The sequence below is a fragment of the Motacilla alba genome, chromosome 1A, assembly GCF_015832195.1.
Source record: "Motacilla alba alba isolate MOTALB_02 chromosome 1A, Motacilla_alba_V1.0_pri, whole genome shotgun sequence".
Taxonomy (NCBI): Eukaryota; Metazoa; Chordata; class Aves; order Passeriformes; family Motacillidae; genus Motacilla; species Motacilla alba.
Genome location: NC_052031.1, coordinates 19,512,123 through 19,539,026, shown reverse-complemented (window position 1 = coordinate 19,539,026; position 26,904 = coordinate 19,512,123). Strand labels below are relative to the sequence as shown.

The 26,904-nt window shown below is 36.7% G+C and overlaps 1 protein-coding gene across 1 annotated transcript; it reads right to left on the bottom strand.

The window, feature by feature from the left end:
* Positions 1-681: 681 nt before the first annotated feature.
* MOV10L1 (Mov10 like RISC complex RNA helicase 1) lies at positions 682-26,692 on the bottom strand. The gene is given in 25 exon segments (XM_038153770.1): positions 682-777; positions 1,549-1,686; positions 2,407-2,514; positions 4,184-4,333; positions 5,105-5,278; positions 6,683-6,847; positions 7,246-7,345; positions 8,130-8,251; positions 8,957-9,103; positions 9,614-9,792; positions 12,035-12,145; positions 12,688-12,746; positions 13,478-13,569; positions 13,950-14,020; positions 14,652-14,829; positions 16,145-16,259; positions 17,627-17,821; positions 20,014-20,209; positions 20,345-20,571; positions 21,464-21,570; positions 23,579-23,806; positions 24,595-24,707; positions 25,103-25,259; positions 26,062-26,246; positions 26,656-26,692. Coding segments are annotated over 25 exon segments (3,450 nt in total).
* Positions 26,693-26,904: the final 212 nt, after the last annotated feature.

Below are 26,904 nucleotides of genomic sequence, written 5' to 3'. Positions count from 1 at the left end.
CTTCTTAAAAAAAAAATCTTGTTTGCAGAAACTTCTATCCACTTCAGAACATGTGCCTCTCCCTGAGGACAGGAAGTGCTTGATCTGCTCAGGACTGAATTTCTCCTAAGTGTTTTTAGTTTCAAAACAGATGAAAACCAAACTCTTGAATACCAAAAAACTAGTCACACCTGTAAATTACAGAGAGTAATATAAAAATCTTGCTTACCTTTCCCATAAACAACAGTTTTGATTAAAAAATAGTATAATCTAGTATGCCAATTGAACACTGTATTTATCACATGTTATCAGAAGGAACATATTTAAATCAAAATTCAAGCACTTTGTTATTAACTACGGTGAAATCACCTTACATACTTGTGGTGCACCCTCCACCTTAATGATCATCAAAACACGCCATTATCAATTGGGGATACATAAGATACGGAAGTCAACAACAGCTCTTATTTAATAATTAATGATCAGACTCTCTTATGGAGGGGCAGAAAACAGGGTTACATTATGTCATTATTTACTTATAATTCCTAAGTAAGCATTAGATAATGTTTACTTAGGAATGCAAAATCTAATCCTACTATGATAACCCAGGTTGTTGTACTGATCAATCTTTCAAATGACACTAGCTCTAAAAATCCTGTAAACTGATGGATATTTGGCAAGGTTAAAGTCAAGACCAGACACTTACTTTTGCAGGCGCTCCAGCTCTGCAGGAAGGTCACAACCTATATAAACTCTGTTCATTAAACTGTATTCTAACAGTGCACAAAAACAGGGATCCTGCAAGAGAAAATTAATTTATACCTGTAATCATGGTACTCTGTGAAGTGAATTTTAAAACAAATTAACATGGCACATGAATGTAAGAGATTTAACAGGACCTCTTCTAGAAACAGAACTCTACAAATGGTGCAAGTATGGTGCAATATGTGAGGAAGGTATAGCTGCTCTCAATCACATATAGTTACATGTTAGGTGTGGGGGAACTAAATTTTCATTCAGACCATTTCTGGAACACAGTTTTCCTTGTTGTTCATGAAGTCAGACATAAAATGAGATATTAAGACAAGCTCAGTTTATTCCTGTGGAAGGACCATGCACGAACCCAAAAGGAGTCCTCCTCCTTGGTGCTCATTGCATTAATTGGGAACAATCACTTCTGCCACCCTCCATTTAAAGTGCTGCAACTACATCTTGTGAAGAACTTAACTGTGTGAGGTTATTCAGAACATGCTCACTGCACTTGCATGCTGCTGGAGAACTTTAGGGGAGGTCAGAACCTCCATGCTGGAGACAAAAAGGAGCTAGGAGTCTGTATGCACAGGGCACAATTTCCCTTGCACTTGGAAATCTACTCTCTGTGTGTGTGTGTGCCTGAACTGTCAGTTTGTACAGGAACCCATGGAGATCAGACATTCCTAAATGCAGACTGAGGACAATGTACAAGTTCCTAACATGTTCTGGTGCTTCCTCACATCAGATTAACCACAAAATTATTCAATTGCTATGCAAATAACATATGCAGTTCAAAGATATAAACCCAAAACTTACTTTCACAAGAACGTGAGGATTTCCCACGACAATCAGCAAAGCTTTTGCTCTAGTAATTGCTACATTAAATCTCTTTGGGTTACAGAGAAAGCCCAAAGAGTGTTTCTCATCATCAATTACGACTTTCTGAGATCGCACCTAAAGTTAATTAAGGATAGTTTTAGAAATAAAATGATAAGAACACAACATACCACAGTGTAACTTTAACATAACATTTCCTTATTGCAAAAATCCACTCAGTTGAATGACAATTCACAATGTGTCTTTTGCTATGCCTTCTTCAGTAGCTTCATCAGTGTGCTTTGTCTTAGCATAGGAAAAACAGCCAAAGCAAGTAGTGTGCTAAAACTATGACTCATTATTTTTTTACCCATATTTCATCCATATTTGAACCTATCTTTGAAAAAAGGAAATTTTCATGACCTAAATAATGAGTTCTTATAAATAAGAGTGTAGTACATTTGTGTAGGATTGAAAAGCTATGATATGATGTGGAACATCATACCACTTATGAAAGTAAGCACAGTACCACTGCCCTCAGGAAGAAAAGAAAAAAAGAGAAAATCCTGGACTCCTCCTCCAAGCTGCAAATGTGAAGTAGTACTACCATAATTATTTAAACAGAAAGCAACCGATTTTTAATAATCCATATTAAAGAGAATCCATTTAAAAGCCATTAATCCATTTTTAAAGAGAAGAGTAACTCTACAAGCATGCACCTAATAAGTTCTGCTTTCAAATACTGTGACAGACTGACAAAAATATAGCTTCTAAATTTTTAAAGGCTTGTATCAAAAATGAAACACAGAGAATTAGACACATAAAAATTCTTGACAGGACCACAGTAAATTTACGCACTGTTGATAAGATGATAACCATGTACTCCTGCCCTTGAAACTCTTCTACTGTGCCAACCTTTATGTCTTCCAAATCAATACTTCTGAGAAGAAATCTAATTTTTTCCACCTATCAAAAAAAAAAAAAGGTGGTTGAGGGAATTTAGTGTTACATTTAAGAGTGGACTGCTTTAAAACCAAAACATATGACATATAAATGTATGTGTTTTAGCATGGCAATGTCAAAAGGAATGACTACACCAAGCTTAGCCACCATTCACTAGTAAGATTGTCAAATAAAATAGTAACTTTTCCTACAAGAAAGTATCACAGCTAATACACAACTTAGAAGGTGAAGGAGCACTCTCTACCAGAAAATGAACAGAAGGTGAGAGATTTTTAGTAGTCCAGATTTTAAAGAGAAGAATAAATCAGATCCTTAAACCCTCTTTATCCAATGCGCATCATATCCAAAACCATGCATATGACAGATCCAAGGACAAGCACATTCCCTTAGCCCTTCAAGAAGACCGCAAAGATTCCACTTTTGCTTGCCAGGTGCATCATGCAGACTGAAAGGCAGAAGTGAGATATGGTTTTAAGTACCCACCAAAAGAGAAAGAGAACAAGGAGTCTCAGGCACAGGGATAGAGGTACCTATGGGATTACTGTACTGCCATCTGCTAAAAGTTGATCAGAGATTATAACTGAAGTGCTCCAAAAGATTTAAGAAGAAATCCTGCCTGACTAAGCTGAAGATAAGAGTCAAAAATTACTTTCTAATCAGTGTTCCTACAATACAAAGTGACTTTTTAAATGTGGACATTACTATCATATGCCTTGTATTATAGGCTGATGAAGGACAACATCACATTAAATCATATGAAATCATTGTTTATGGAGTGTAAGAAATTCAGTCACATCAACAGTATGAATATGTATTTGAAAAAAACAAGTAATAACTGTAAACACTGTAAATAATTGTAATAACTGTAAAGGCAGGTGCATGCACCTGACCAGCTAGATCGATAAAAGCAAAGCTTTAATTTGCAAGTGAGATTTCTTCACAAGGGCTTGGTCTTTTTCATACACCACAGTGTTTTCCCCAAGCCACACGTGCAAGGTTATGAATACTGAGATGTGAAAACCAAGAAGAGTTATGTGCACTGGCCAAAATCTCCTCTGCAAGCGAAAGGGGATTAAGTTTATTTCTAAAATGAAAGTAAACATCACATACATAACACACCTGGATATAAATATATTTAAAAATAAGGCACAGCATTTGAAGTTCATGTTCAACATTCTCTAGAGGTTTAAAGAGCATTACAAACTTCAAGTCTGACTGTAGGACAGCTAAGAAGGTAATTGTTTCCTCTAGTCTCTTCAAGACCACAACAAGGTGTCACACCATCTACTTCATAATAATTCCCTTTTGTTCCAGTCTTCAGTGCAGAGTGACAGAACCAGACTGCTGTTCTAGCTGTGGGATAATGAATTCTTTACTTGCACTCATTACTTCCAACAACTGAAAAATCTGCTTCTGTTTCCAAACTGGTCTCCTTAATTGCTTGATTTTTTAAAACTGAAAAACCAGTAGAATGTCATTATTGCTGTCATTATTTTATATTTCAATGGCAGCATTGCAATGATTGGTAACACACCATGTATCAGGATACACCACAGCGGAATTTTAAGATATGTCCCCTTGCTTTAACAAACCACAGCCACCATATCAATAGCTGAGGTGATACACAGCAACTTTGAGGCTCTGAAGACATCAGACCTGTTAAACATTCTACCTGTTTATGGTATGGTGCAATCACTCCAATATCTGTCACTGGTACTGCAGAGTATTCACTTCTAGCCAGCTGGCAACAGTACGTCATTACTTGAACTGCTTCAGCTGGGTTAAACCATGAAGGACTGCGACCTTCACGTGTTTCACTGCCCTGTATTGGGGGAGAGAAACGAGATGATGGAGATCAGGTGCAGAATTGACTATGTACTTATTAACACATGATTCTGATACCTCCTGAATGCAAAAAAAGGGATGTAATATTATATATAATTCATCTTCCTCTCAATACACCTTTTCTAGAACAAGTATCACTTCACATTTTATATATTTTTTTATACATTTATAAATATACATTTTATAGATTTATAAATAAAACAGTATTGAAGTATGCAACAAAGGAGTTATATCTCAACTCAGAATAACATGTTAATAAGCTGGCATCTTGCTTTTTTCAAGGTGGAAGAGTTCTAAACCAAGCCTCTCAAAGTAGCAGGTATCACCACTTCTTACTAACATCCTGAAAGGTTAAAGAAATTTTTTTTTCCACAAGGAAAATACTTTTTCCCCTGCCAAGTTAAGCTCTAATGATCCTTTAGTTTTAGATGCTTGTATCCATCTGAATGTAGGAAACTCCCATCAAAAGCAATCCAGAGCAGCTGATGGTAACTCCCCTCTGGTCATCTGCTATGAATTTAAACTTGTATGAAAATGTCTCCACAGCACATTTCAAGAGGCAGCTGTTCAAGTTCCTAGCAAAATTTGACTTCAGTATTCGTTTTTACAACCAGATGGTCAGAAGTCACATTACCTGTGAAAGGTATATTAAGGTTTTTTCATATCCTTTGTAGAATTTATTCTAAAGAAATCAGCAAACTGCTAGCAAGCCTATACAGTTAGTTCACTGTATGAATATTTTACATACCCTTATTCCATGAAAAATTAATGGAAACCCCTTCCTGGGCAATTTCTTCCAATTCAAGAAAGAAGTCACTACTGAGTTATCTGCACAAACTTCTAGCTCCTTATGATAAAACAATTTAGATGGCAAGGCAAGCAATGCAGAATGTGACCTGTAGTTCTTTGTGAGTTTAGTGATCTGCAAAGACAAAATCCAAAATCTGTAGTTGAAACAGACATCTCAGAACACCATCCGCTAGCATTTGGCATTTCTAAGGCTGCCAAAGAACTGTATTCAAGGCAAAAACTGCAGTTGTGGTCTTCTGTAAATAAGAAGTACATTAAAGCAGTTTTTTGAAGGACCATCTCCTTCCCCTCCAAAGGGGAAACAAAGAGAATTGAATGTACATGATAGACAAATGGGTCATTCTCCAGTTTCTTGAAACATTTGATGTATAGACACGTTCTCCTTTTTTTTAAGGGGAAGATTATTTCCATGGACTTTCAATGGATGCAATATCTTCTTTAGAAGTCTTGACAGGCAAACAGGGAGCATGAGAATAGCTGACAGAAGCTGGCCTTAAAACATCTAAAAGGTATTTGTCTTTAAATTAAAGAATAATCTTAAGGAAGCATTGCAGAAAGTAATCAGCTCAAAAAACCCCAGTCCTGTAAAAGGAATAACATAGGATGTTCCAGTCAAAACCTATCCTTAAAGCCCTCCCATTTCCTCATCTCTCATTATGCCAATTTTCCTTAAGCACTGTGTAAGGAACACAATGACCAGAGTTTGTGCTAACAGATTTTAGGAGGAAGTGTGACAGGTTTTTCAGCAAGCTGGACCTGACCTAAAGCCTACGTCCAAACACCCTCACTTTCACCCTTAAACCTGCCATCAGATTTCTTCCCTTCTCTACCTCTTCCATGGTCATCTAGTCATCTTTTGCTCTCAGTTTAGTCCTTCAAAGTATGCTACCATGAGAATAGGAAGGCATCTTAGGAAGCTTAACATCAGCCCTATGTTTGGGATTCAGACAGTAATTAAAAGCAGCTCAAACATCTGTACTTGTTTAAATACTATGCTACCTCTGCCACTTAACATAGATTTTGGGTACTTTCCCGTACAGGAATCTAGGGAAACTATCCTTCAAAGGAAGACATGATAAAGAAATAAGAACAATTTATCTTTTTCCCTTTGTGAAACATGGTGTTTGCAAAACTGATCTTCAAAGAAGAGATTCAGTTTGTCTTTTTATGTTAAAAGCAGAAATTGTACTTTCAATCTGTGGAAAATGAAGTTATGGTAAACCTGGACTATGAAGATGAAAGGGAATTTCAAGCTATTATTTGCAGTTGTGCTTTGTGCACCATATTTCACTTCGGATACTTAAGAATAGAGTATTCTTTCAAAGAAAAGTTTTACCATGCTGGAGGACTCAGCATCTTTACTATTCAGACTACATATGCAAACTAATCAAGCCTTTCTACAGAATTCATGCTCAAGCTAGACTCATCATTAAGCATCAGGGAGCAAAATGGTGGTAAGAAACCACAACTTCTTTTTTGATGGGACTGAAAAAGGTTGATGGAAGGCTTAACTCACCAACAAAGGATTGTATGCTCCACAGGCACCAAAAGCATCCTCATCTCTCAGATACAGCTCTCTTGATGACAGTCTTTCTAGCAAGGACATACTTAATCCAAAAGACTGTGCAAGTTTAGATTTTATTACTGGCCCTAACTGCTTTGGATCTCCAACGAGAATTATCTGTATATGAAATTTAAAAACATCCATTTTAGAGTAAAACAATTGTTACTGAAACTTCATTTTATAATGACATACATGTTTCAGAATTCAGAGATCAATTCACATCAAGTATTCTGCTTTCCTTCAAACATTTGTTTGCAAAGGACAAAAGTATGTTGTTTTAAACAGAACACATCTTTTATTTTGATATCTCCCACACAGCCCCAGTCCTCCCAACACACACTTGTTCTAGATGTAAAGAAACTTGTTTAAATGTTGAGAATTGATATTATGCATCAATAATCTCAATTACAAAACTCATTACCAGAAAATGGCTGTTTGCATTCTACAAAATCCACAAAATATGAAAATAATAAACAAGCTTTTTCCCTTTCAGTAAATGATGTTAAGAGAACTACCTGTCCATCAGCTTCTGAAATCAATCCAATAGGAATGAGACTCTCCGGTTCACTTGCTTGACCGGCCTCATCCAGAATCACATGAGTGAAATGTCCAAGCCTATAATTAAGTAACATTAACCTGAAACAGGGCTGTTTTCAGATTAGTTCATTCTGCCACCCTGTGGTTGACCTCAGCAATTGTGTTCACATCCTTGTCAAATGTGCCAGGCAACCCCACAGACACAGAGCAAAGATGGGTATATCCAGAAAGAAATACAGAAAAAAAACCCCCTAACTTTAATTTTTCATCTTTGATTTCACTTACATACTCTGATATACACAACCTTTAATTAAAGCACAACGTTAAGATACTTAGAAAAGCTTCCCTTATTCTCAGTTTCCTTAAGATATTGAATTAAAACAATGCACTTGGTGTAGCAAAGACAATCCCCAAGCTTTGTTTCTGCCAAACAACTCGAGATAGTAAAGCTTTAGACTGTCCTTTTCCAAAGTTGAAATCCAAGTCAGAGACAACCTTGGTTAAAAGAACTTGATATGACAGTTGTTTACACTTAGTAAAGGTGACTGGATAAAACCCACATGCATTGTAATTTTTAGTGTGGCAATCATTTTGAGCCAAAGTGATTGTCAAGAGCAATGTAATTCCCACTGGTAGCAGAGGAGACATTGTTTAAAAAATCTTAAACATTACTCAAGATAATTCTTAAATTTACTATGGAGAAAGTTTCTGCCTAAATATTAGTGCTTTGCTCTCTTACACAATACAGGTGGATGCAATAAACTATTAAAACAGCCCAAGTTACAGGTCAGACCGTCTGTAAAAGCTCTAGGGTTTGTATCATCCAGCCACTTCAGTGATACTCCTTTCCATGGTACTGTACCGTGTATCTGTTTGATAAAACAATCCTGCACTGCTGCATGTTGTAATTACAATCCTGGACCACAATGCCTTCTGAATATCATCACCATCTTTGCAGTAAGGTTTCACCAAGTCATCAATTAGCTGCAGAAACAAAAAGGTAAAACAACATGCCAGCCTAAAACAGATCTTTTAAATTTTAATAAAGAAGCTCTCTGAAGACTATTTTAAAAGCTGAGCAAAACACAGACTAACACTCATTCATACACCAAAATGAATTAATTCACCTAAGCAAAATAGTACATATGCAAGACATCTTTGCTTGTTTGTAAGGATCAAAATGGAGCATTTGGATATTTTACATACTCATATATATAGACACACATATATGTGCATATATACATATACACAAATGTATATCTCTATATATACACACTTATGTGTAAATACACATACATATGTATAAATATATATATGAAATGAATCCACAAGGCGTGTGTCCTGCATAGAGATGACAATCCTACTTGCTTATTTTCTGTGTAAGCAGTCTTAACCTGGACTGATAACAAAAAACCTAAATGAAATCAAAAATCCCCACCAATGCCTATTTGCTGTTTGAAGAGTTATGCACAGCAAAAAAAGGTGAAGATCTATGCTCATACAATCAAATTAAGGATTGTAATCAACTTTCCAGTTAATCTTCTGGAAAAGCTGAAGCAATATAATACTCTGGATGCTAAGCAAACCTGAGCAGCCTCACAGCCACCAAGAGTTAAAATACTAAATGAATATTTTAAGGTAAAAATATTAAAATGGAAATCTTAAATGGCAGGTATCTGTAATATTTACCTCTGCTGACCTGAAGGCAGCATTAACTCGAACCATAGTTCCTGGTTTTAAGAGATTGCTTTGATGCAGCCGCAAGCAGATCAGATCTGTTGCAGCGTTTGATGGTGCACATACCAAAATCCGACTGTCTGGGAGAGTAAAATGTATCTACATTAAAGAAGACAGATATTTTAAAAAATGGTTATTTAAGAAGCAGCAGTAGCGCAAACATTCCCATTTTATTTCACCGAATACAGAACCCAGAAGAGTTCTGCACACGTGTGATTTCCATTCATTCTTATGCAGTTCAGTAACGCTCCTGCCAACAGTCGTGACTAAGTAGTCTCAAACTGAGTGTGCCCATAACAGAATTCATAATGATTATCACATTAATGTATACCTGTGCTTCATGACTACATTATGCACTACTGGAATCACAAGGCAGGCACTGTTCACTTAAGTTTTAAAGACAAAAAGGCTTGAAAATAAGCCATTCAGAATTCTGTTAAATCCATACGAAGATGGATTTTCCTCCTTTTATGGAGCTGTAGAAAATTATTTTAAAAAGAGTATTTTGAAAACTCCTTTGAAAAAAAAATATGATGGCACTTACAGAAATACTATAAATGTTCCAACAGGGAAAAGACTAGAGATGACTGATTTGTTATTTACTACTACCTGTAAAATAGCTTCAATTACTGTTACTGTTTTTCCAGTTCCTGGTGGTCCAAAGAGAAGATAAGGTGTTGGGCGACATTCACCACTCAGTATCCTTTTCACTGCCAGTTTCTGTTGCACATTCAGCACAGGATTGAAAAATTCACCATCTCTCTCTTTAAGTGCCACAGTTTCACCAACTATAATCAAGAGAAGCATATCTCAGAACCTCACATTATTTTTAACATATGTAGATTAATGCAATTCCAATTCACAATACGCTTCTGTACATTTTTTGTTTTCCTTTTGTAGTAACAATCAATGAATTTCTCTAAAATACCATTTTCATTGAATACCAAGTAGAAAATAAGCCATTAATATTTCCAAAGTGTACTGGCTCTTTATTGAAAGGCAGAAAAGAACTGTGATTACATAACCAATCAATCAATAAAAACTCTATTCAGTAATTTTAGAATCAAGCTCACTTTCTTGTCCTAGAACAGCAAAACTTGAGAAACTTCCAGTAACTGGCACTTTGGGAATGGTACCAGTAGTACATGATCAGCCCTCTGCTACAACTGCTAGAATTCTTTTTCCTAATCCTGTCTGAATTAGTTTAGCTTTAGCTTTCCACAGTAGAATCTTATTAACCTTTGGACACAAGTGCATTCTAGGTAACTTCTCAATAGTTCTTTAGCATACTTTTGATAAAAAAATGACATAATCATTCTCCTCTTAGGCATTTTGCTACAATAATATTCAAAGTCATACTTTCCAAAAAAAAAAAAAAAAAAGCATAGGAATAATCTGGGATACTTGAAAAAGTTTTAGCATCTTTAGCAAAGCTTTCCCAAAGATGAGCATCCCAATAACAAATTGAAAATTCTGAATATGATCAAAAAGTTTTGAGTAAATGACTGTGAAATAACTATTTCTTCATTACAAAATATATCATCAGATGCTTGCTCCCCCTTCTCCCAAAGTAAAGTGTTCAAAGCCAGCCTGGATGAACTCTGGGCAACCTGGTCTAGTGGAAGGTGTTCCTGACCATGGCAGAGGGGTTGGAACTAGATGATCTTTAAGGTCCTTTCCAACCCAAACCATTCTAGATTATGCAAATTAGAAATGTTTAAGTAATGTACCAAAAGCCTCCATAGAAACTTCCTCCTAGAATTTCTAGAGTTTGTCTTTAAAGGCAGAGCACAAGGCCATCTTAAAGGTATCTTACTTAGCCCTGATTGACTGATGTGATACTTATTTAAGCATAAAGAATATACCAAGTTGGCTTGTTTGCAGAGTTACTCTCATCACCTCTGTTATGTTCACCTCCCTTGAAGTCACATCTTTTGTCTGTTTGTTCTGCTTTTTTTTGACCTGAAAACAGAATGTGAAGATAAATGCATTTATAACCTTAAGAAGACAGGCAACTATCTTCCCTGATACTTTTGAAGTTGCTAAGCTTTAATTTTTTCCCATTAAACAGAATATCTACCATTAAGACAGAAAGGTAAGAGTAGTAGGAGAAGGTGCCAGGAACTTCCATGTTAAGTTTAAGATTTCTAATACTTTGGCTCTGTTAACATTAGACATTTATTTCACAAATACTCTGCAGGCTCAGACGAGAATTTTTAAGCCATGATTACGTAACTTGTTTGCTTTCACAAAAGTCAAATTCCAGACCACTTTGAAAGATACATATGTCTTCCTTGGTGGACATGTCCCTTTAGATTGTAGCACAGGAGAAACCGCTTGTAGGGAATGTGGTGTTGGCAAAGTTCTTGGCATCATGCCTCAATCATCTTAAAAATACTGATTTCAAACCAGATTGATTGATTACTCCTTCTTGTAAAGCACAAACTGCAGGTGAAATAATTAGGGAATCAGGAAAAAAATCTTGAGTGTAAAGGTGGTAAAGCACAGGCTATGCAGACACTGTGAAAACTCTAGAAAAAAATAAAGAAATGCTGCCACATGCCCCCAAGCTGACTTGATTTAGTGTTGGTGACAGTCTTGCTTCTAAAAGGAAAGAGAATCAGGCAGCGTCCAAAAGTCCTTTCTACATTTTATTAATATAAGTGGCAGTTCAGCCTGGGTAAATCTACTCGGAACAGGATGATTATCTTCTATTACAAAATTATTTCCTGCCACATTGACTGGACTTACATATCTACTCAACAGTAGCTATGAAAACTAGTCTAAGGCAAATCTGACAATTTCCATCACAATCACACACTTTTTTAATAAGCACTTTCCATTTTGTAAGCTTTATAGTACCAGCAGTCATAAAAATCTCCCATCTCCAGGCAGCAAACAAAAAATTCTATTAGAAGTTAGAATCACTCCATTATCAATTCCCTTCCAGCAACAGCTGTACAGTAAGTATCTGGGACCAATCTGAATGAAGGAACATTTTAAGGAACATTTACAGAATAGTTACCTTACTTTCCCGCTGTGAAGGTTGTTTAAGGCCATCGTCAACAGCACAATACTCTGTAGTATTCTGGGTCTTAATAGCTTGTGGTGATTGTAACACAAGCCTTTCTGGAAATAACACTAAATTTAGCAGAGAAAAAGAAAGCAGAGAAATTTCAAAGTCACACAAACACTTTGCATGTTTCACTGATTAATTTTACTGTTGATACATCAGCTTAGCCTCAGCTGCCAAAATTGGTTTATCAGAACTAAGGCGGTAAAGACGTGAAGTTTACATGCATTGTTCAACTTAACCATGGAACAGGAAATCAGTGTTTTTTAATAAATTCTGAGGTAACACAAAGCATGGCTATTTCACTGGCTATTATTACAGCAGTATGCATGACTCCTACATTTCTTGTTGGCTCTAACAGTTCACAGTTTGCTTCCTCTCCTCCTGCCTGTGATGGCCAACAGATGAAACAATTCTGACAAAACCTTCTACACATTCAGCATTGTTTTTTCTTCTTAAAAACAAAACCAAAACAAAAAGCCCCTAATGCATGGAAAACTCCTGTAAGAACAAATTACAATGCATTCCTCCCAGTGTGCCCTGATGTGAAAGCAATAAAACCCACGAGACTCCGCACAAAGAAACTCCTTGACAGTTAAATGAAATTTACCTCTTTCACCCAGATACAGAGCTTGCTGAATGGCCAACTGGCATCGCCTGCTAGGAATACTGGAACCAGAATACAGATTTGTAATTAAAGTAAAAGCTTACATTTCCATATACTATGACAGCACACTCCTGTAAGTTAACTGGTACTTTTTAATGTGCATTAAAAAAAAGGTTTTATATAAAAATGTGTATTTGTTAAAAAAAAGAATCTACTGAGAAATATCCTGCAGAAGTATAAACAGCTTAGCTAAGAATAATATCAACACACATATTCTCTAGCTTTTCAGGGATACAAAGATGGCCTGGTGTTCAACACTTTCAAGGAACTTCTTTGCAAGGCTGAATTTACACAGAAGATTATGTAACACCAAACAAGTAACAACATCCCATGAATAAAACAAAAGTATAAAAGAATGGGACATTATCACCTGCTATTTTTACTTCCTGTATAGTCTTGCAGCCATATTAGTACGTTAAAAAAACAAACAAAAAACCCCCCAAAAAACCTAAGAAAAATAGCCCCAAACAGCCCACCCCATTCCTCCCCATTTTACTGTCTGGCATTGGTGTGGCTATCTAGAAGTGATTAAGATAACAACTCTTTGAACACTTGTACAGTTACAGTCTTTTAACCATGTGTATGGTCACAAAGGTGTGTTGAGGAAAAGAAGGGAAAAAATTGCCAAGATCTTAATTATGTCCACCAAAATAAACAGTTGATGGTCCTATTATAAAAATAATTCCACTAGAGGAATCATTAAACACAGCTTTCTGGAGGCTTATAAAAACACCTGCAATGAACAAATTCCACATCCATGGGCTCCATGTTGTAAGCACGTTCAAAGTCGGCATTAACCTTAAGAGTAACATCTTCCTCACATATCTGTTACAAAGATTAAAAAAAAAAGTCAGGATACTGATGAAGATTTAGTACTTTAAACATAAAGAAGCACCTCTGAAAGTACTTAACCCCCACCAACTCCAAAAAGTAAATCTAGATTTACCTACTAACAACACATTACATATCTAGATTATGTTAGAAGTGCTTTCAGAGCAGGCAAAGATTATAATCTCAAAAGAACAGGGAAGCCAAAGTTGTCAAAAATACAACAAAAATACAACATCACCATTCAAAATATAGATAAAATAAAGCTATCTTCTCAGAAGTCAGGTTAAAATAGTGTGTAACTCCAGGAATTGCAAGCTTCCCTTATAAAACCTGTGGACCACGGTTTTTTTCTAAAGGAGAAACATTTTGCTTACCTCAGCAACATAGGCAATGTACTCTATTATATGATCAGAGTAGACTTGACTTTTCAGTATCACCTTATCACCTAATTGCAAACAAAGTTAAAAGGCAAAATACTGTTACAAGGAATAGTAACATTTTCACTGCAGCATGGAATTTCTCCTTCTCCTCTGCATGTTTAAACTAGGAATTTGGAAGAGGCTAACTTCAGCAAAGTTGCGGTATCCATCAGTACTATTTTGAAATGCCATATGTAGTTGTATATTATAAAAGGCATCCAGTATTGATGCCATCAGACAACAGCTCTAGAAAACACTACCTTGTATATTATATTACTTGAAATTCTGAATTTAATTTCAGCTGCTTTCCCGCTTTTTTGTTACACTTACTGGTTTTTAAGCTATTACTACATTGCACAGTTTATTTTTGCTGAAAGCCCCACTGATTATTGTAAAAGAAAAATCCTAAAGTATTGAAACCTCTGTAAGAACAGACACATGCAATGTTGCTTCAGATAGCAGCCACCATAAGACTGAGACACTAACATAGTGTCCTTGTGTCCCCTGTCCCTAGTCCCCTATCTAGTAGCCTAAATGAGTAACTTTGTGCTCAAATATCTGAAAGACTTCTTTAAACAAATGAATAAACAATATAGTTTGCATTGTGAAAATACAAATCAACATGCCAACTTGACTTTATCTCGCATTCATTTCTACCTGGAATCAGGCGAGGTCTGCCCTCTTCTACCCCCGGCACTTCCAGCACTAACAAGTTCCCATTCCTTTTTAAAGTAACCCCAGTCATGTAGTAATCTTTTAAATCCATTTCTGCTTGGATCTCTTCAAGCCATAAAAGAGTAGAAAAGTTTGCTTTATAATTATATAGATTAAGACGCTGAAAGAAAACAAACAGTATACATTACTGTTGTTTGTAATAGTTTACACTAAGATATAGAAACCACTATTGCTAACATTAAACAAAACACTTCTTGAGACAGACTGCACAGCAACTGGGCTGCCAAATAAGATACCTAAGTACATGCAATCATACACTAGATAATATTTTCAACCTCCTTAATAGCCAAAGTGAGATTAGTATACTCCTTGAGCTCAAATACAATAGCCCCTTAGCTAAAGAGTTAACCAAGTCTCTCCCTACTACAGCAGCAATTTCACCATCTGATTTCAGGGGCAGTCTACGGAGCGAGCTCTACACTCAGTTTATGTCCAGAAAGCAAAAAATCTAAATACATGGACAGAGAGAGCTGAAAAAAGAGAGTCGTGTCAGTCTCAGCCCTGGCTGATATCATACAATTTACGGCGAGCTGAAAGAACCTGATTTTTCTCCCTCAGAGCTTAACAAATCTCACTGCAGAGGTATTCTCCAACAGCACCAACCTCTATCAAAGGTTAGGGTATGGTTAAAAGAGGTAACGATTAATGGCAGGCCTTCAGTGTAAAATTATTATAAACACTACAGAGCTTTATCTTCCTTTGAGAGAGGATGTCTAACCTACTAACTTAATGCTGTGATCCCAAGTTTAATGTGAGATGTTTAGTCAGCACACAATATAGCCTTTTACATTTTAAACAAGGTGTCAGCTCCAGTTTATAAGTACTTAAAATTTACAAAACCAAGTGAGTTGCACAAATCAGAGCAAAGTTTTGGAGAAGGAATCATTGTAGCATTCTTGCTAAGACTTTATAGCTTTTTTTGGGTGTTTTAGATGTATTCTGAAACTGCTGTACTTGTGGGAAGAATTTCAACAAGCTATAGTGAACTAAATCTGAAGATGTTTAAGAAATCAATTTTGAACAACCAGAAAAGAATCCTCTGTTATTGCAGTAATTAAAGAGATTGTAATTTTCTATGAAATAACAACTTTTCTGACACTTCAAAAAATCCCTTCCAGTGATGCCTAGAAAGTGAGAATACAGAGAAAGCTTTGTTCAACTTCTGTGATGTCCACCCCCAATACAGTTCAACCCTTTTTTCAGATTTTTCCACTTTTGTAGTTTTGTCAGCTTGGATTCTGTAACATAGTGAAACCCATGGAAATTATGGGATCCAAACTGAAGTTTAAGTCTACCTGACAAGTGTTATGTTATCTTCTCTTACACTAAGGACTGTACATTCTTCCAAGTTAATGGTGCTTGAACAAAAACACCGTATCAAAAATATTTTTTATATAAAACCTACACTTACATACCTGTGCTAGGAGGGGCTGAAAGGTCAGTATGTCTAACTGCTGTTCCACACATTTTCTTAACTCATCGGGTATGGTATAATGCGGGAGAAAGTTTGAACACCACCTTCTCTTATTTCTGAAATGAAAATGTACAACATGACACTTAGCTTGCTTAAGTAATGTATGTAAAAAACCAACTGATTAACAGGCCACATCACCAAGACTATAAACCCAAAACACATACACACACGCAACAGAGTAATGACTCCTTCAAAGGGACAACTGAGAAGTTATACTGGGAAGAAAGGTAAGAGATCTTACAAAGATAGTCCTTGACACTGTAGGGAAAAAAATTCATGTGGCCAAAGCTCAACTGAAGGTGAAGCTGTCCAGTACTGTAGGGGACAACAAAAAGGTTTTTAAAATATGCCAATAACAAAAAGCACTGCAGAAACAACAATGGCCCATTACAGGATGAGGATGGTCACTTCACACACAGGGACACAGACAACCAGAGATGTTTAATGCTTTCTTTGCCTCTGTCTTCAACATTGATGAGGGGCTAAGAGTGCCAGTGCCCTTAGCTGGAGAGTCATGACTGAGAATGATACACTACAAATTGAACCTGAACTTCTGCAGGATTTGCTGCTCCTGCTGGATTGCTATGAGTCTATGGGACCGGATGGTATTCATCTGAATACTCAAAGACCTGGCTGATGTCATCACAAGACAGTAAAGCTTTTGATACTGTCTCTCAGAGGATCCTTCAGGAGAGAGTAGCCAGCCCACAGCTGGAAAAACACATCATGTGATGGGTGAGCAACTGGCTCACAGGTTGGGCACAAAGGGTTACAATGAAGGGGGTGACATCTGACTGGTGACCTGTCCCTAGTGGGGTTTCTCAGGGCTCCATCTTAGGGCTAGTTTTCTTCAATATCCTCTCAAATGACTCGGAAGCTGGATTCGAAGGTATACTGAGTAAATTTGCTGCTGAATTGGGAGGAGCTGAGAATTCCCTCAGATGCAGTGTGGTGCTGAAGAGAGACGTACACAAATTAGAAAGATGGACAGCCACAGAAGCTTTGAATGAAAGATGGGAGATATTAAAGTTGTAGATGTAGTCAGATGTAGATTTTAAAGTTCTGTACAGAACTGAGAAGCTTATTATCTCAGAAAACTATTCTCAGTTTCCCATTTTTTTTCTTAATAACACAATTGTTACTAAGCAGATAACTAAGGAAGTGTTTTATCTTATTACTACACTACACATTAGAGATTCTGTTTGAAAAACCTACAAAGAAATCAAGCAGTTAATTACTAAAACAACCTCTTCTATCAGAAATGTCCACAATCATCTTGTTTACAACATATATATGTATATATAAAAACATGTACAGATTCTCCCAGTTTCACATTTTCTTTCTCAGCATTACAGAACAGATATAACAATACCAAATAGAGCAGTGTTAGGTAAGTATTATTTTATGCTCTAAGTGACGGTACCTTTTGTGTTTAGGGGCAGCCACTGTTGTCTTCCTTAGCTGAGAATCCGGAATATTTTTAGGCTTTCCTGGAGAATATGGTTGTACAGGTGCTATAAGTAATTCTTCTTCATTTGTTACAGTGGCTTCAATATAACGGCCAACAGTAAAATCAGAAAAGCCAAGCAACAGGAGCTCTTTACTGTGTCCATGAATCCTTCAAGTAAACAAAAGTTACCATCTTAAAACCAACACAGTCACACTTTGTTTTCCCCAGCCATGAGATACATTCTCATTTCAGTTACATATGAGAATTGCTAATTTAGGGTAATTCCTCAACTCTCCCCACTCAAGTTCAAATCAGGTATCCCAAATAATTAAAAAACCCACCGAACCCACTCAACCAAATAATACCAACTCAAAACCACAGCAAAAACCTCAACCCCACAATTTCATCAAAATCTTGGGTAAAATGCAAAATCCCTCCACTCAACATACTAGGGTACAGAATTAATACTTCTGTTACAAGGAACATCTTGGAATTACTGCTACTGCAAAAGAAGAGGCAAACAGGTCCATCAGCGGAACCTGAAGCAAATCCCTTCACTGTCTGCAGTAACTGCTGTGCAGCACCTTGTGAAAGGCTACTCAGAACTGAAGCCTAACTGTAAGCACATGAAGTGGAGAAAGTAGGAAAAATCCTCTAATTTTGGAAAACATACTTTATATGTGCAAGTGTTGCTTGGGCAGTGACACATGGGAAAAAACCAGAAGGCTTGTTCAGACTTCTAAGAAACTTAAGCACTACTACAGTGCAATTCTTTGACTACATGGTCCAACACTGCTACCATGAGCCTGAAACAAACGCATCCCAGAAAAATTCCAGCTTATCCTCTCTTTGGCAAGAAAACCGCTTTTGCCAACTAAGACTACCTGCTCAGATTAAAACTATATCCTGGTTTTCTCTGATATAAAAACTCAAAACAGACACCAAACTGCCCAAATTTATGGTCTACATTTGCAGTCTGTATGGTCTCTTAAGTGGCCAGCAAACACTTGTTAAGTTCATGCTGCAGCCTCCCATGAAGCTTTTTGTGGCTTATTCTGTATAATTAGGAGATTCTAAGACTTTGTAACTTCTATTGATTTACACCAAAATATAAATCATTCTTTCTACATGTCTATCTCCACGAAGGCAAGCCATGCCTGCAGCTCTATCCTTCAAACTAGAGCTAAATCATCCTCCTAAGAAATTTTTTACCCCTTACTTCACTATTTAAAATGATAAGAGAAGTAGAGTGAATATTATTGCAGCACTACTTCAATGAATGAAACCTTGTTTTCCTCTGTCCAACTTTTCCTTTACCATCCTAGGAATCAATGGCTGTGGAACACAAAGTCTGCAGAGTTACAGCTGGAAGCAAGTGAAAGTTACACAAATGTAAGCTCCGCCGTGTAAGGTTCCTACTCCTACTTGAATATAGGAGCTCCCATAAAGCCACTTCCCATTCTTAACTAAATGAATAAAATATTTTGTAGAGCTGAGTATTTTTTGTTTTCCAAGGGTTTTCTAAATTTGTAAATCACTTCCTCTGTGAATTACACCTTCAGTGAAGAAAGCTTTTTCTTGTCTATTTCAGCATACGTAACTTGAATTTCCCATCACAGAACAGGAGAACTTGAGATCAGGGCATGTAGCAATACAGGATACTAAAGACTAGAAGAAAACACAATTCCCAGGAAATCTGCATTAGCTCCAGTGCTCATGGAGCAATGGATTTACTACTAAGAATATATCCATCTGCAGGCATTATCTTCATTTCACTGTGTCATTGTGTTGAAATGGGCTTGCAGAGAGTCAAGGCCTTTTCCCCTTCTCATATCGTCCCACCAGTGAGGAGTCCAGGCGTGCCCAAGGAGTTGGAAGGGGACACAGCCAGGACAGCTGACACCAACTGCCACAAGGGATAGTTCGCATCATAGGGCATCACACTCAGTACATAAAGCTGGGGGAAGGAAGAAGGGAGGACATTCTGAGTGATGGCATTTGTCTTCCCAAGTCACCATCATGTGTGATGGAGCCCTGCTGTCCTGGGGATGGCTGAACACCTGTCTGCCTACAGGAAGTGAATGAATTCCTTGTTTTACTTTGCTTCTGTTAGTGGCTTTTGCTTTACCTTTTCAACTGACTTTATATCAACCTATGAGTTTTCTCACTTTTACTCTTCCCATTGTCCCCACCATCCCATGGGAAGCAGTGAGTGAGCAGCTGAACAGGGATTAGCTGCCAGCTGGGGTTACAGCACAACATGCCAAGAAGAGAACTGTGCTCAGAAACGGAACTGTTAAGTCTATTTTCATTACTTCTTGCCATTGTATTGGTTAGAAATAATGGAAAGAAATACTTACACAGCTGTGCATACAATCACTATGGATATTTTTTCACCTGGTGGTATCACAATTTCTGGAGTAATATTGCTGTGCTTAGTTGGTTGCTCCACATGGTCTTTTTGCTCACTTTCTCCATTTTGTATATTTTCATCTTTCACCAAGGAATTGTTTTCCTTTGTCCTTGATAAATCCGTATCTTGAAAATTAATTTCTTCTGTAGTAAATGTATAACAATAAACTTTGTTATCACAATTTCTATTGAGAACACATAGGCAAGTGTTCTCAAACAAATCTACTGGCCTTCTGAGGAGCTAACATTGAGCATTCAAACACTCTCATTTCACTGTACCTGGAATGGGTCCATTCTTCATAATGGATGTATGGTTCAATGACTCACATGTTGTTCCTCCACTGTTGTTTAATGAATTAATTGCAGCTTTTGAGAGGTTTTCTTGATTTATTGCAAAAGATGGACTGTTCTCACAGTTTTGAGGAATCTCAACACTGAATTGCTTGTCTTTCACCCATCCAGCTAATCTGCAGCTGATTAAGAACTGTGGCACGCTCCCTTTATTCCTAGAAGTAGTTATGTGATTAGTTACATAATTAAGTACATGGTGAATGTTCTTGAGAAGTTTATTTCTACCTGAAGTCAAATACAATTGTCTGCAGCAGGTTAGCTCCCCCTTTTTCATAATTGCTATCAGAAAGAAACTGCACAGCTGCTTCTAACTAATGAGGACAAGAACCTCTGCTTTATGTTAGTATTTCTAGGTCGCATCAACTACCATATAAAGCATATAAAAATACATGTATAATATAAACAATGGGAGTTTAAAGTTCATCATTGGGTAACCAACTCTTAGGAAAGAACACAGAATAACAAAGAATGGGTATGCAGGTTTGTCTTCATTTAAGCCTTGATGCCCAGATATGAAAAAGAAAACACACACAAAAAAACCCCAACCGACCAAACCCCAAAAAACCCCCACCACCAAAACAAAACCCTTCTAACGATACACCGACTTAGTTCTTCAGCATCCAAGTTCACAAAAAAAACCAAAAGCACCAAACAACCCAGAAAAAAAAAAATCTGGTCTGCTTTTAATACACTAATATGCAACAGTCCTCTTGTTCTAAGATTTTGAAGATAGCAATGTATCTGCAGCTTTAGTTAAACATACAAGTAAAAGCTTTTGCTTCAATCCTTGTTCTAGGAAGGAGTTTACTAGGATTGAAAAGAGATACAGGATTGGAGAGTCTCAAAGCACTATCTGCAAGGTAAATGATCAGTATCAAAAAGGCTATCTTACAGACATTAAATTCAGTGTGAATTTAATTCCATAGTATCTGGAGGTTACCTGAACATCACAAACCACAAGGCTCAACAAGAAGAGACTTCTGAATGTAAAACATGTTAACAGAGTGATAGAAATAAAGAAATCTTCAAACAATCAGAAAGGCTTACTCTATCCAGACCATCATTCTTTTAGATTCCCCCTGCTTCAGAGTTCCAAAGTCAGTCATTCTTGATACTTTCAACTCTCCTTTGTCTCTCATTATGTCTTCATAAGGCTCATCCACATTACCTTCATTAGAGTGAGATTGTCTGCAAAAATAATTTTAGGTAGTAGTTTTTAAACACTAATAGGCTCAGCAAATATCTTTGATTCAGCACAAGTTTAAGAAACACTATACCAAGGCACAGTCACGATATTTAGAAATAAGCAGGTGAGATAGTTCATTTTTTTCTCAGCCACTTATACTTCCAAGACAATTAGATTAACTAATTTAAGAAGCAACAAGTCTTTTGTCAGCAGCACAATAAACCAGCATAAAACTTTGGATACAAGACTAAAATGACTGAGGAGTTAATGAATCCCTGCTGAAGAGCTAAAGCAAATGGTGAGTGAAGTCATTATGGCTCTCTTTGGGAGCTGGGGAAAGACAACAAAGAGCAGCTCCTTAGCAAGAGTCATGATTAGCACTGCAGCTAAGAGATAAAATGACTAGACTGGAAGTGTTTCAACCCATGCATTGTGTCTTCTGCTTACTGCTCCTATCTGAAATCAGCAAGCTGAGGACAAAATTTAAAAACAGTTGAAAACCAAAAACTACCCTTGAAAACTTTTATCACATACGACTAATGAAAAATGCCTATGACACCAGGCATGTGCTTTTTACTGTCTGAAACACTGAGCACAAAAACTCTTGGTGTCCTCTACCTGTAAAAACAAATTTTTACATGGTTTATGCTGTGTAATTAAGAAACTATTCATTTAAAGCAGCATGGAAATAATTTAGAAATATTTTAATAATCTCACTAATGTATACACACCCTCAGTATTCCTGAGTTATCTGACATACTGAAGCAGAAAATGAGTGCAGCTGCTTATCATCAGCTGTATCAATTTACTAGCCAAGCCCACTAGATGTCTCCCACTGCAGCCTAAGCTGCAGTTTTTGATACTGTAGACGTACACTAAACCTGAGAAATCAACCCTAAGGTCTACTTTTGTAATTTGGCATTAGTAATAATTTTCTATATAAAATCCATCATTAAAAATAGGTGCAACTGAGAAAACGATGTGAACAATTTGTACTGTTTTGTAAAATGATGTAAATCCCTAAAGTTTCATTTAGGTACAATTTCGTATATCTGTTATCTCAAGAGAAAAAAGCTTATACAGTTGTTTGTAGATCCTTTGAAGACATATATATGGCTAAATTTCCTAGAGATCTCCCAAAGATGATGTTTGAAAGATACCAGAATATCCTTTTGCTCTCCCTTCAGACTTTCCAATTGACAATTTATTTTTGGCCTGCAGAGTTAGACTACGTAACCCTGCCAAGACTTCAGCATGGAAAGTGATAGATTTTACACTTAAAAGATCTATTTATGCAGGTGGTAGTTGTGTGTTTCACAGTACAGACACTTAAACTCAAAAGTCAAATTCCAGATTTTTGCCGAGTTCTGTTATTGGCTAGTTGCCCATTTTACTTCTGTGTAGTTGATTATTTCCCTAAGTTTTGCTTCTTCTCCATACTGAAGATCACCTACTTTTTCTAATCTCTTCTGCAATGTATCCAGATCCTCCTCATACCACATGTAACATCTAAAGCCCCTGCAGAACCTCTCAGTTCAATACTTGCAAGCCAAATGAATCTCTATTATTTAAACCATGAAACTCTTCTTTTTAGGACAGATACGTGAACATTCACTGTAACTTAAGCAAAATGGATTAAAGAAACATGTATTTTATAAGAATTTTGCTACGATTTGTTTTCAAACAGTGAATCCCCTACTAGAGTAGCACAATGAACTTGGCATTTTTCTAATATGCATGTAAAACTCCTTCCCTGCCTAGCAATATCCACGAGAGCAGCTGCTACTAGTTTTGCTTTTCTCGTAGCACTCATGGTCCCACCTTCTGGAAGGAAAAAAAAGCCCAAACAAGGGCCAAATCATACCATGCTGTGCTTTTTCCAATGGTCTATTATGCCTTCTAGTCAACTAGGGAAATATTCACAGTATTTCTTGCTTAACAGATGCACTGAAATGTCAGCTGCATAACTACAGCACATCAGTAACTGCTATAAAGAGAACAAAGTAATGTTACCCATCCTGGCTGACTGGCACCAAGCAGAGAGCTCTCCAAATGTAACAGGACTGACTGCTCTCCACCACAATCGTGTTCACTAGATCATGTCTACGAGGTAAGTAACCATCAGGAAGTCTCAGTGAATCCAAAGTGAAAAATATACTGTCATCTACTGTCCCAGTTCTTCCACAGACGCTGGAAATGCGAACCTGTAAAAGTTTGTATTTACTGTTACTTGATATTATCTTTTTACACTAACAGATAAACTATTTTTGCAGCTGAAGCAGCCCTTTTAGCCTTAATAAAAATGCATTCTGAAATTTCTGTTATTCACAGGAGGTAAACACAGAGCCCTAACCCAGAATCACTGTGCCTGTCTTCAGATTTAGAAGAGTAAAGAAACAAGTACTTCAAATAAGCATTAAGTTACACTGAAGTGCATACTACAATATGTACACTGGACTAAACCATGACACCTTTCTTTGACATATTAACTTACCTAATTTATGCTTCCATACTAGCAGTAATGAGGCAATTTTTTTTCCTATGCTTGATGTGCAAATATTCAATATACAGGGTTAAGACAAAGACAATAAACCATAAACCCAGAGTAGCATATGCATTACTAGAGCAAACAAATGTTTTCATTAAGATAAAAAGAAGAGATTGTGGTTGGTTTTAAGCTGAAACACTTGAATAAATTAGACTTAATAAATTCCCCAATCATGACACATCCTCATTATAACTAATGGCAAGAATTCAAATCAGCAATTCATAATAGACAAGTTAGTTACTCTTTCTGTTCAATGAAAATGTGTATGCATTTTCAAAATGCCTTAATATTTTACAAAAATGCTCTAAATGGATGAATTAATATGTTTTATCTTTTAATTAAAGATGTGTTCTAGAAGATCTACCAATATTTGTAACAGAAACCAGTCTGAAACCTCATTCACCTAGGATTCCTATTGCCAAAAACAATGTGCAGAACATTTACCTTGTTTACTTGCTTATACCTCAAAGGCCTTACAGCAACTGCTTCAGTCTTCCAGGTCGTTGAGTTAATATAGTATTTTGCTTGCACCCAGTCACCTTCACAAGGTTTGAAATCTATGCAAAACAGAACATTTCTCAAAGTTAATTACTATTGATAACATTTACATTACTCCCCTACAGAATTAGTGTAAGTTAAATAAAAGCCTGTACAATGCATTATTCAGACCCACTGAGTCCAAAGTTTTCTTTGCAGTCCTTTGCTTTGAAGGTTATGACTAACTACGCAGGAGATGCTAGTTGAAAAATACACTTGCTTACATGTAACTTATGCTTAAATGCAGGCCATGCTCAGTGAGAATGAACAGGCAGCTTTCTCCATCCATGTCTGGCTGTTTCACTGCATATTCTATTAGAATTTATTTGGGATGACAAGTGCAAGTTTATCAGAAAATATTTCTATTGTATACACAAAAATATTAAGAAAGAGGAAACAAGAAGTCCCTACACACCTTCCCAGACGTCTTGCATTGCAAAGTATGTATTCTGATTAATATAGCCACCATCCGCAGAGAGAGAGGTAATACTGCCAATTAATGTTTTCTTATTTAGTTCAGAGGCATCACAAGTAGGACTGGAGTCTTCTTGTGTATTCTGGATGGTGTCTACCTGTTCATACAAAAATAACCCAAACATTTAAACAGTTGACACTTAGAATCAAATACATATTCCTACAACAAAGACACAAAATTTCAATTGCCTATGGAGACAAAGCTTCTTATTACACAATTACTTACTGCAGCTGTTACTTTCTGGACACAGAATAAAACTGTCTACCCATTACGTCTTTTTTTGGTTTCATTTACTCAATGAAACTATGTTTGGCTTCAACACGATTTGCTAAGAAAAACTCCTCTCAAAATTCATGACAAGGTATAATCAAGCTTGAAACAGGTATGCAAATGAAGTGTTAAGCAAAAAGCACAGCAAGATCTCCATTTTTGTAATTGTCTATAACATCAAGTTACCAATTTTTACAACAAGAAGTTTTACAACAAGAATTTCTGCTCTTATTCACACGAACATAAATTACTCCTGTGCAAAAAGATCAAACTGCTTTGATCTTCTTATCCATTCATACAACAGTAACATAAAATTGAATGACACTTAGAAAAGTTACACAGATCTGGAGTAGCTATGACTAAAATTCTGATGCAATTATCTCAACTAATAGCTTCTTATTCCCTCCATGTACACCTGTATTCAGAGAACCAGTATTAAACATAATTTAAAAGGAGATGGAATGAAACAATAAAATGACCCACAAACCCCAGCTTATCACCTCGAGGTGAATAGCTTGCAATTTCTCATATTTTGTAGAATTTGTGAGGCTAAAACTATAGTAACTTCCAAAATAAAGCCACATGGTATTATGGAGAAAGTGAGACTACTATTTATCTTCACCTCTTACCCTGACAGCCTTCAGGCCTCCTGATGTTTTATCCTCTTCCACAGTGGCAATAACTTCTTGTCCAACAGCCAGCAACATGTTTTTTGTAACAACATCCTTTGTGAAGACTATCGTGTCATCTATCATCCCATAATCATGGCAAAGTCTTGTCACTACTCCTTGTACCCTTTTCAATGCTTTATCACCTGCATCAAAAGGAAAAGTGTTGATATAAACCCAAATCACTTGTTTATACAACTATGCAAAAAGTTATGAATGTTACTAAATGGGACATCCATTCTACCAAAAGGCCAACTGGAAACCGCAACAGTGGCCAACTAATCATTGTCACAATTAAGTCTTGAATCTTATGGCAATTCATGGTTTCAACCAAGTAAGAAAGCTAGTTAAATACAAACTACATTTTAAAACCAACATGCTTTAAAAAAAAGCATGTAAAAAAAATAAAAATAATAGAATATCTCACAATGAAAGACACTCATAAAGATCACAGGGGTCTAACTCTGCTCCTCACAGGACTACCCGAAACTAAACTAAATATGACTCAGTGCATCATCCAGATGCCCCTTAAACACTGACAGACTTGGTGCCTACCCTGGGAAGCCTGTTCTAGTGACCACCACCCTCCCATCGAAGAGTCTTTCCCCACTGTCCAATTTAAACTTCCCCTGATGCAGCTTCTCTCCATGTCCTTGAGTCCTGTCACTGGTACTGCCAGAGAGGAGACCAGCACCCTGCCTGAAGGTGTCCACTGTGATGAGGTCACACTCAGCTTTCTTTTCTCCAAACTGAACAAGCCAAGTGACCTCAGCTGCTCCTCCTAAGTCACACCCTCGAGAGCTT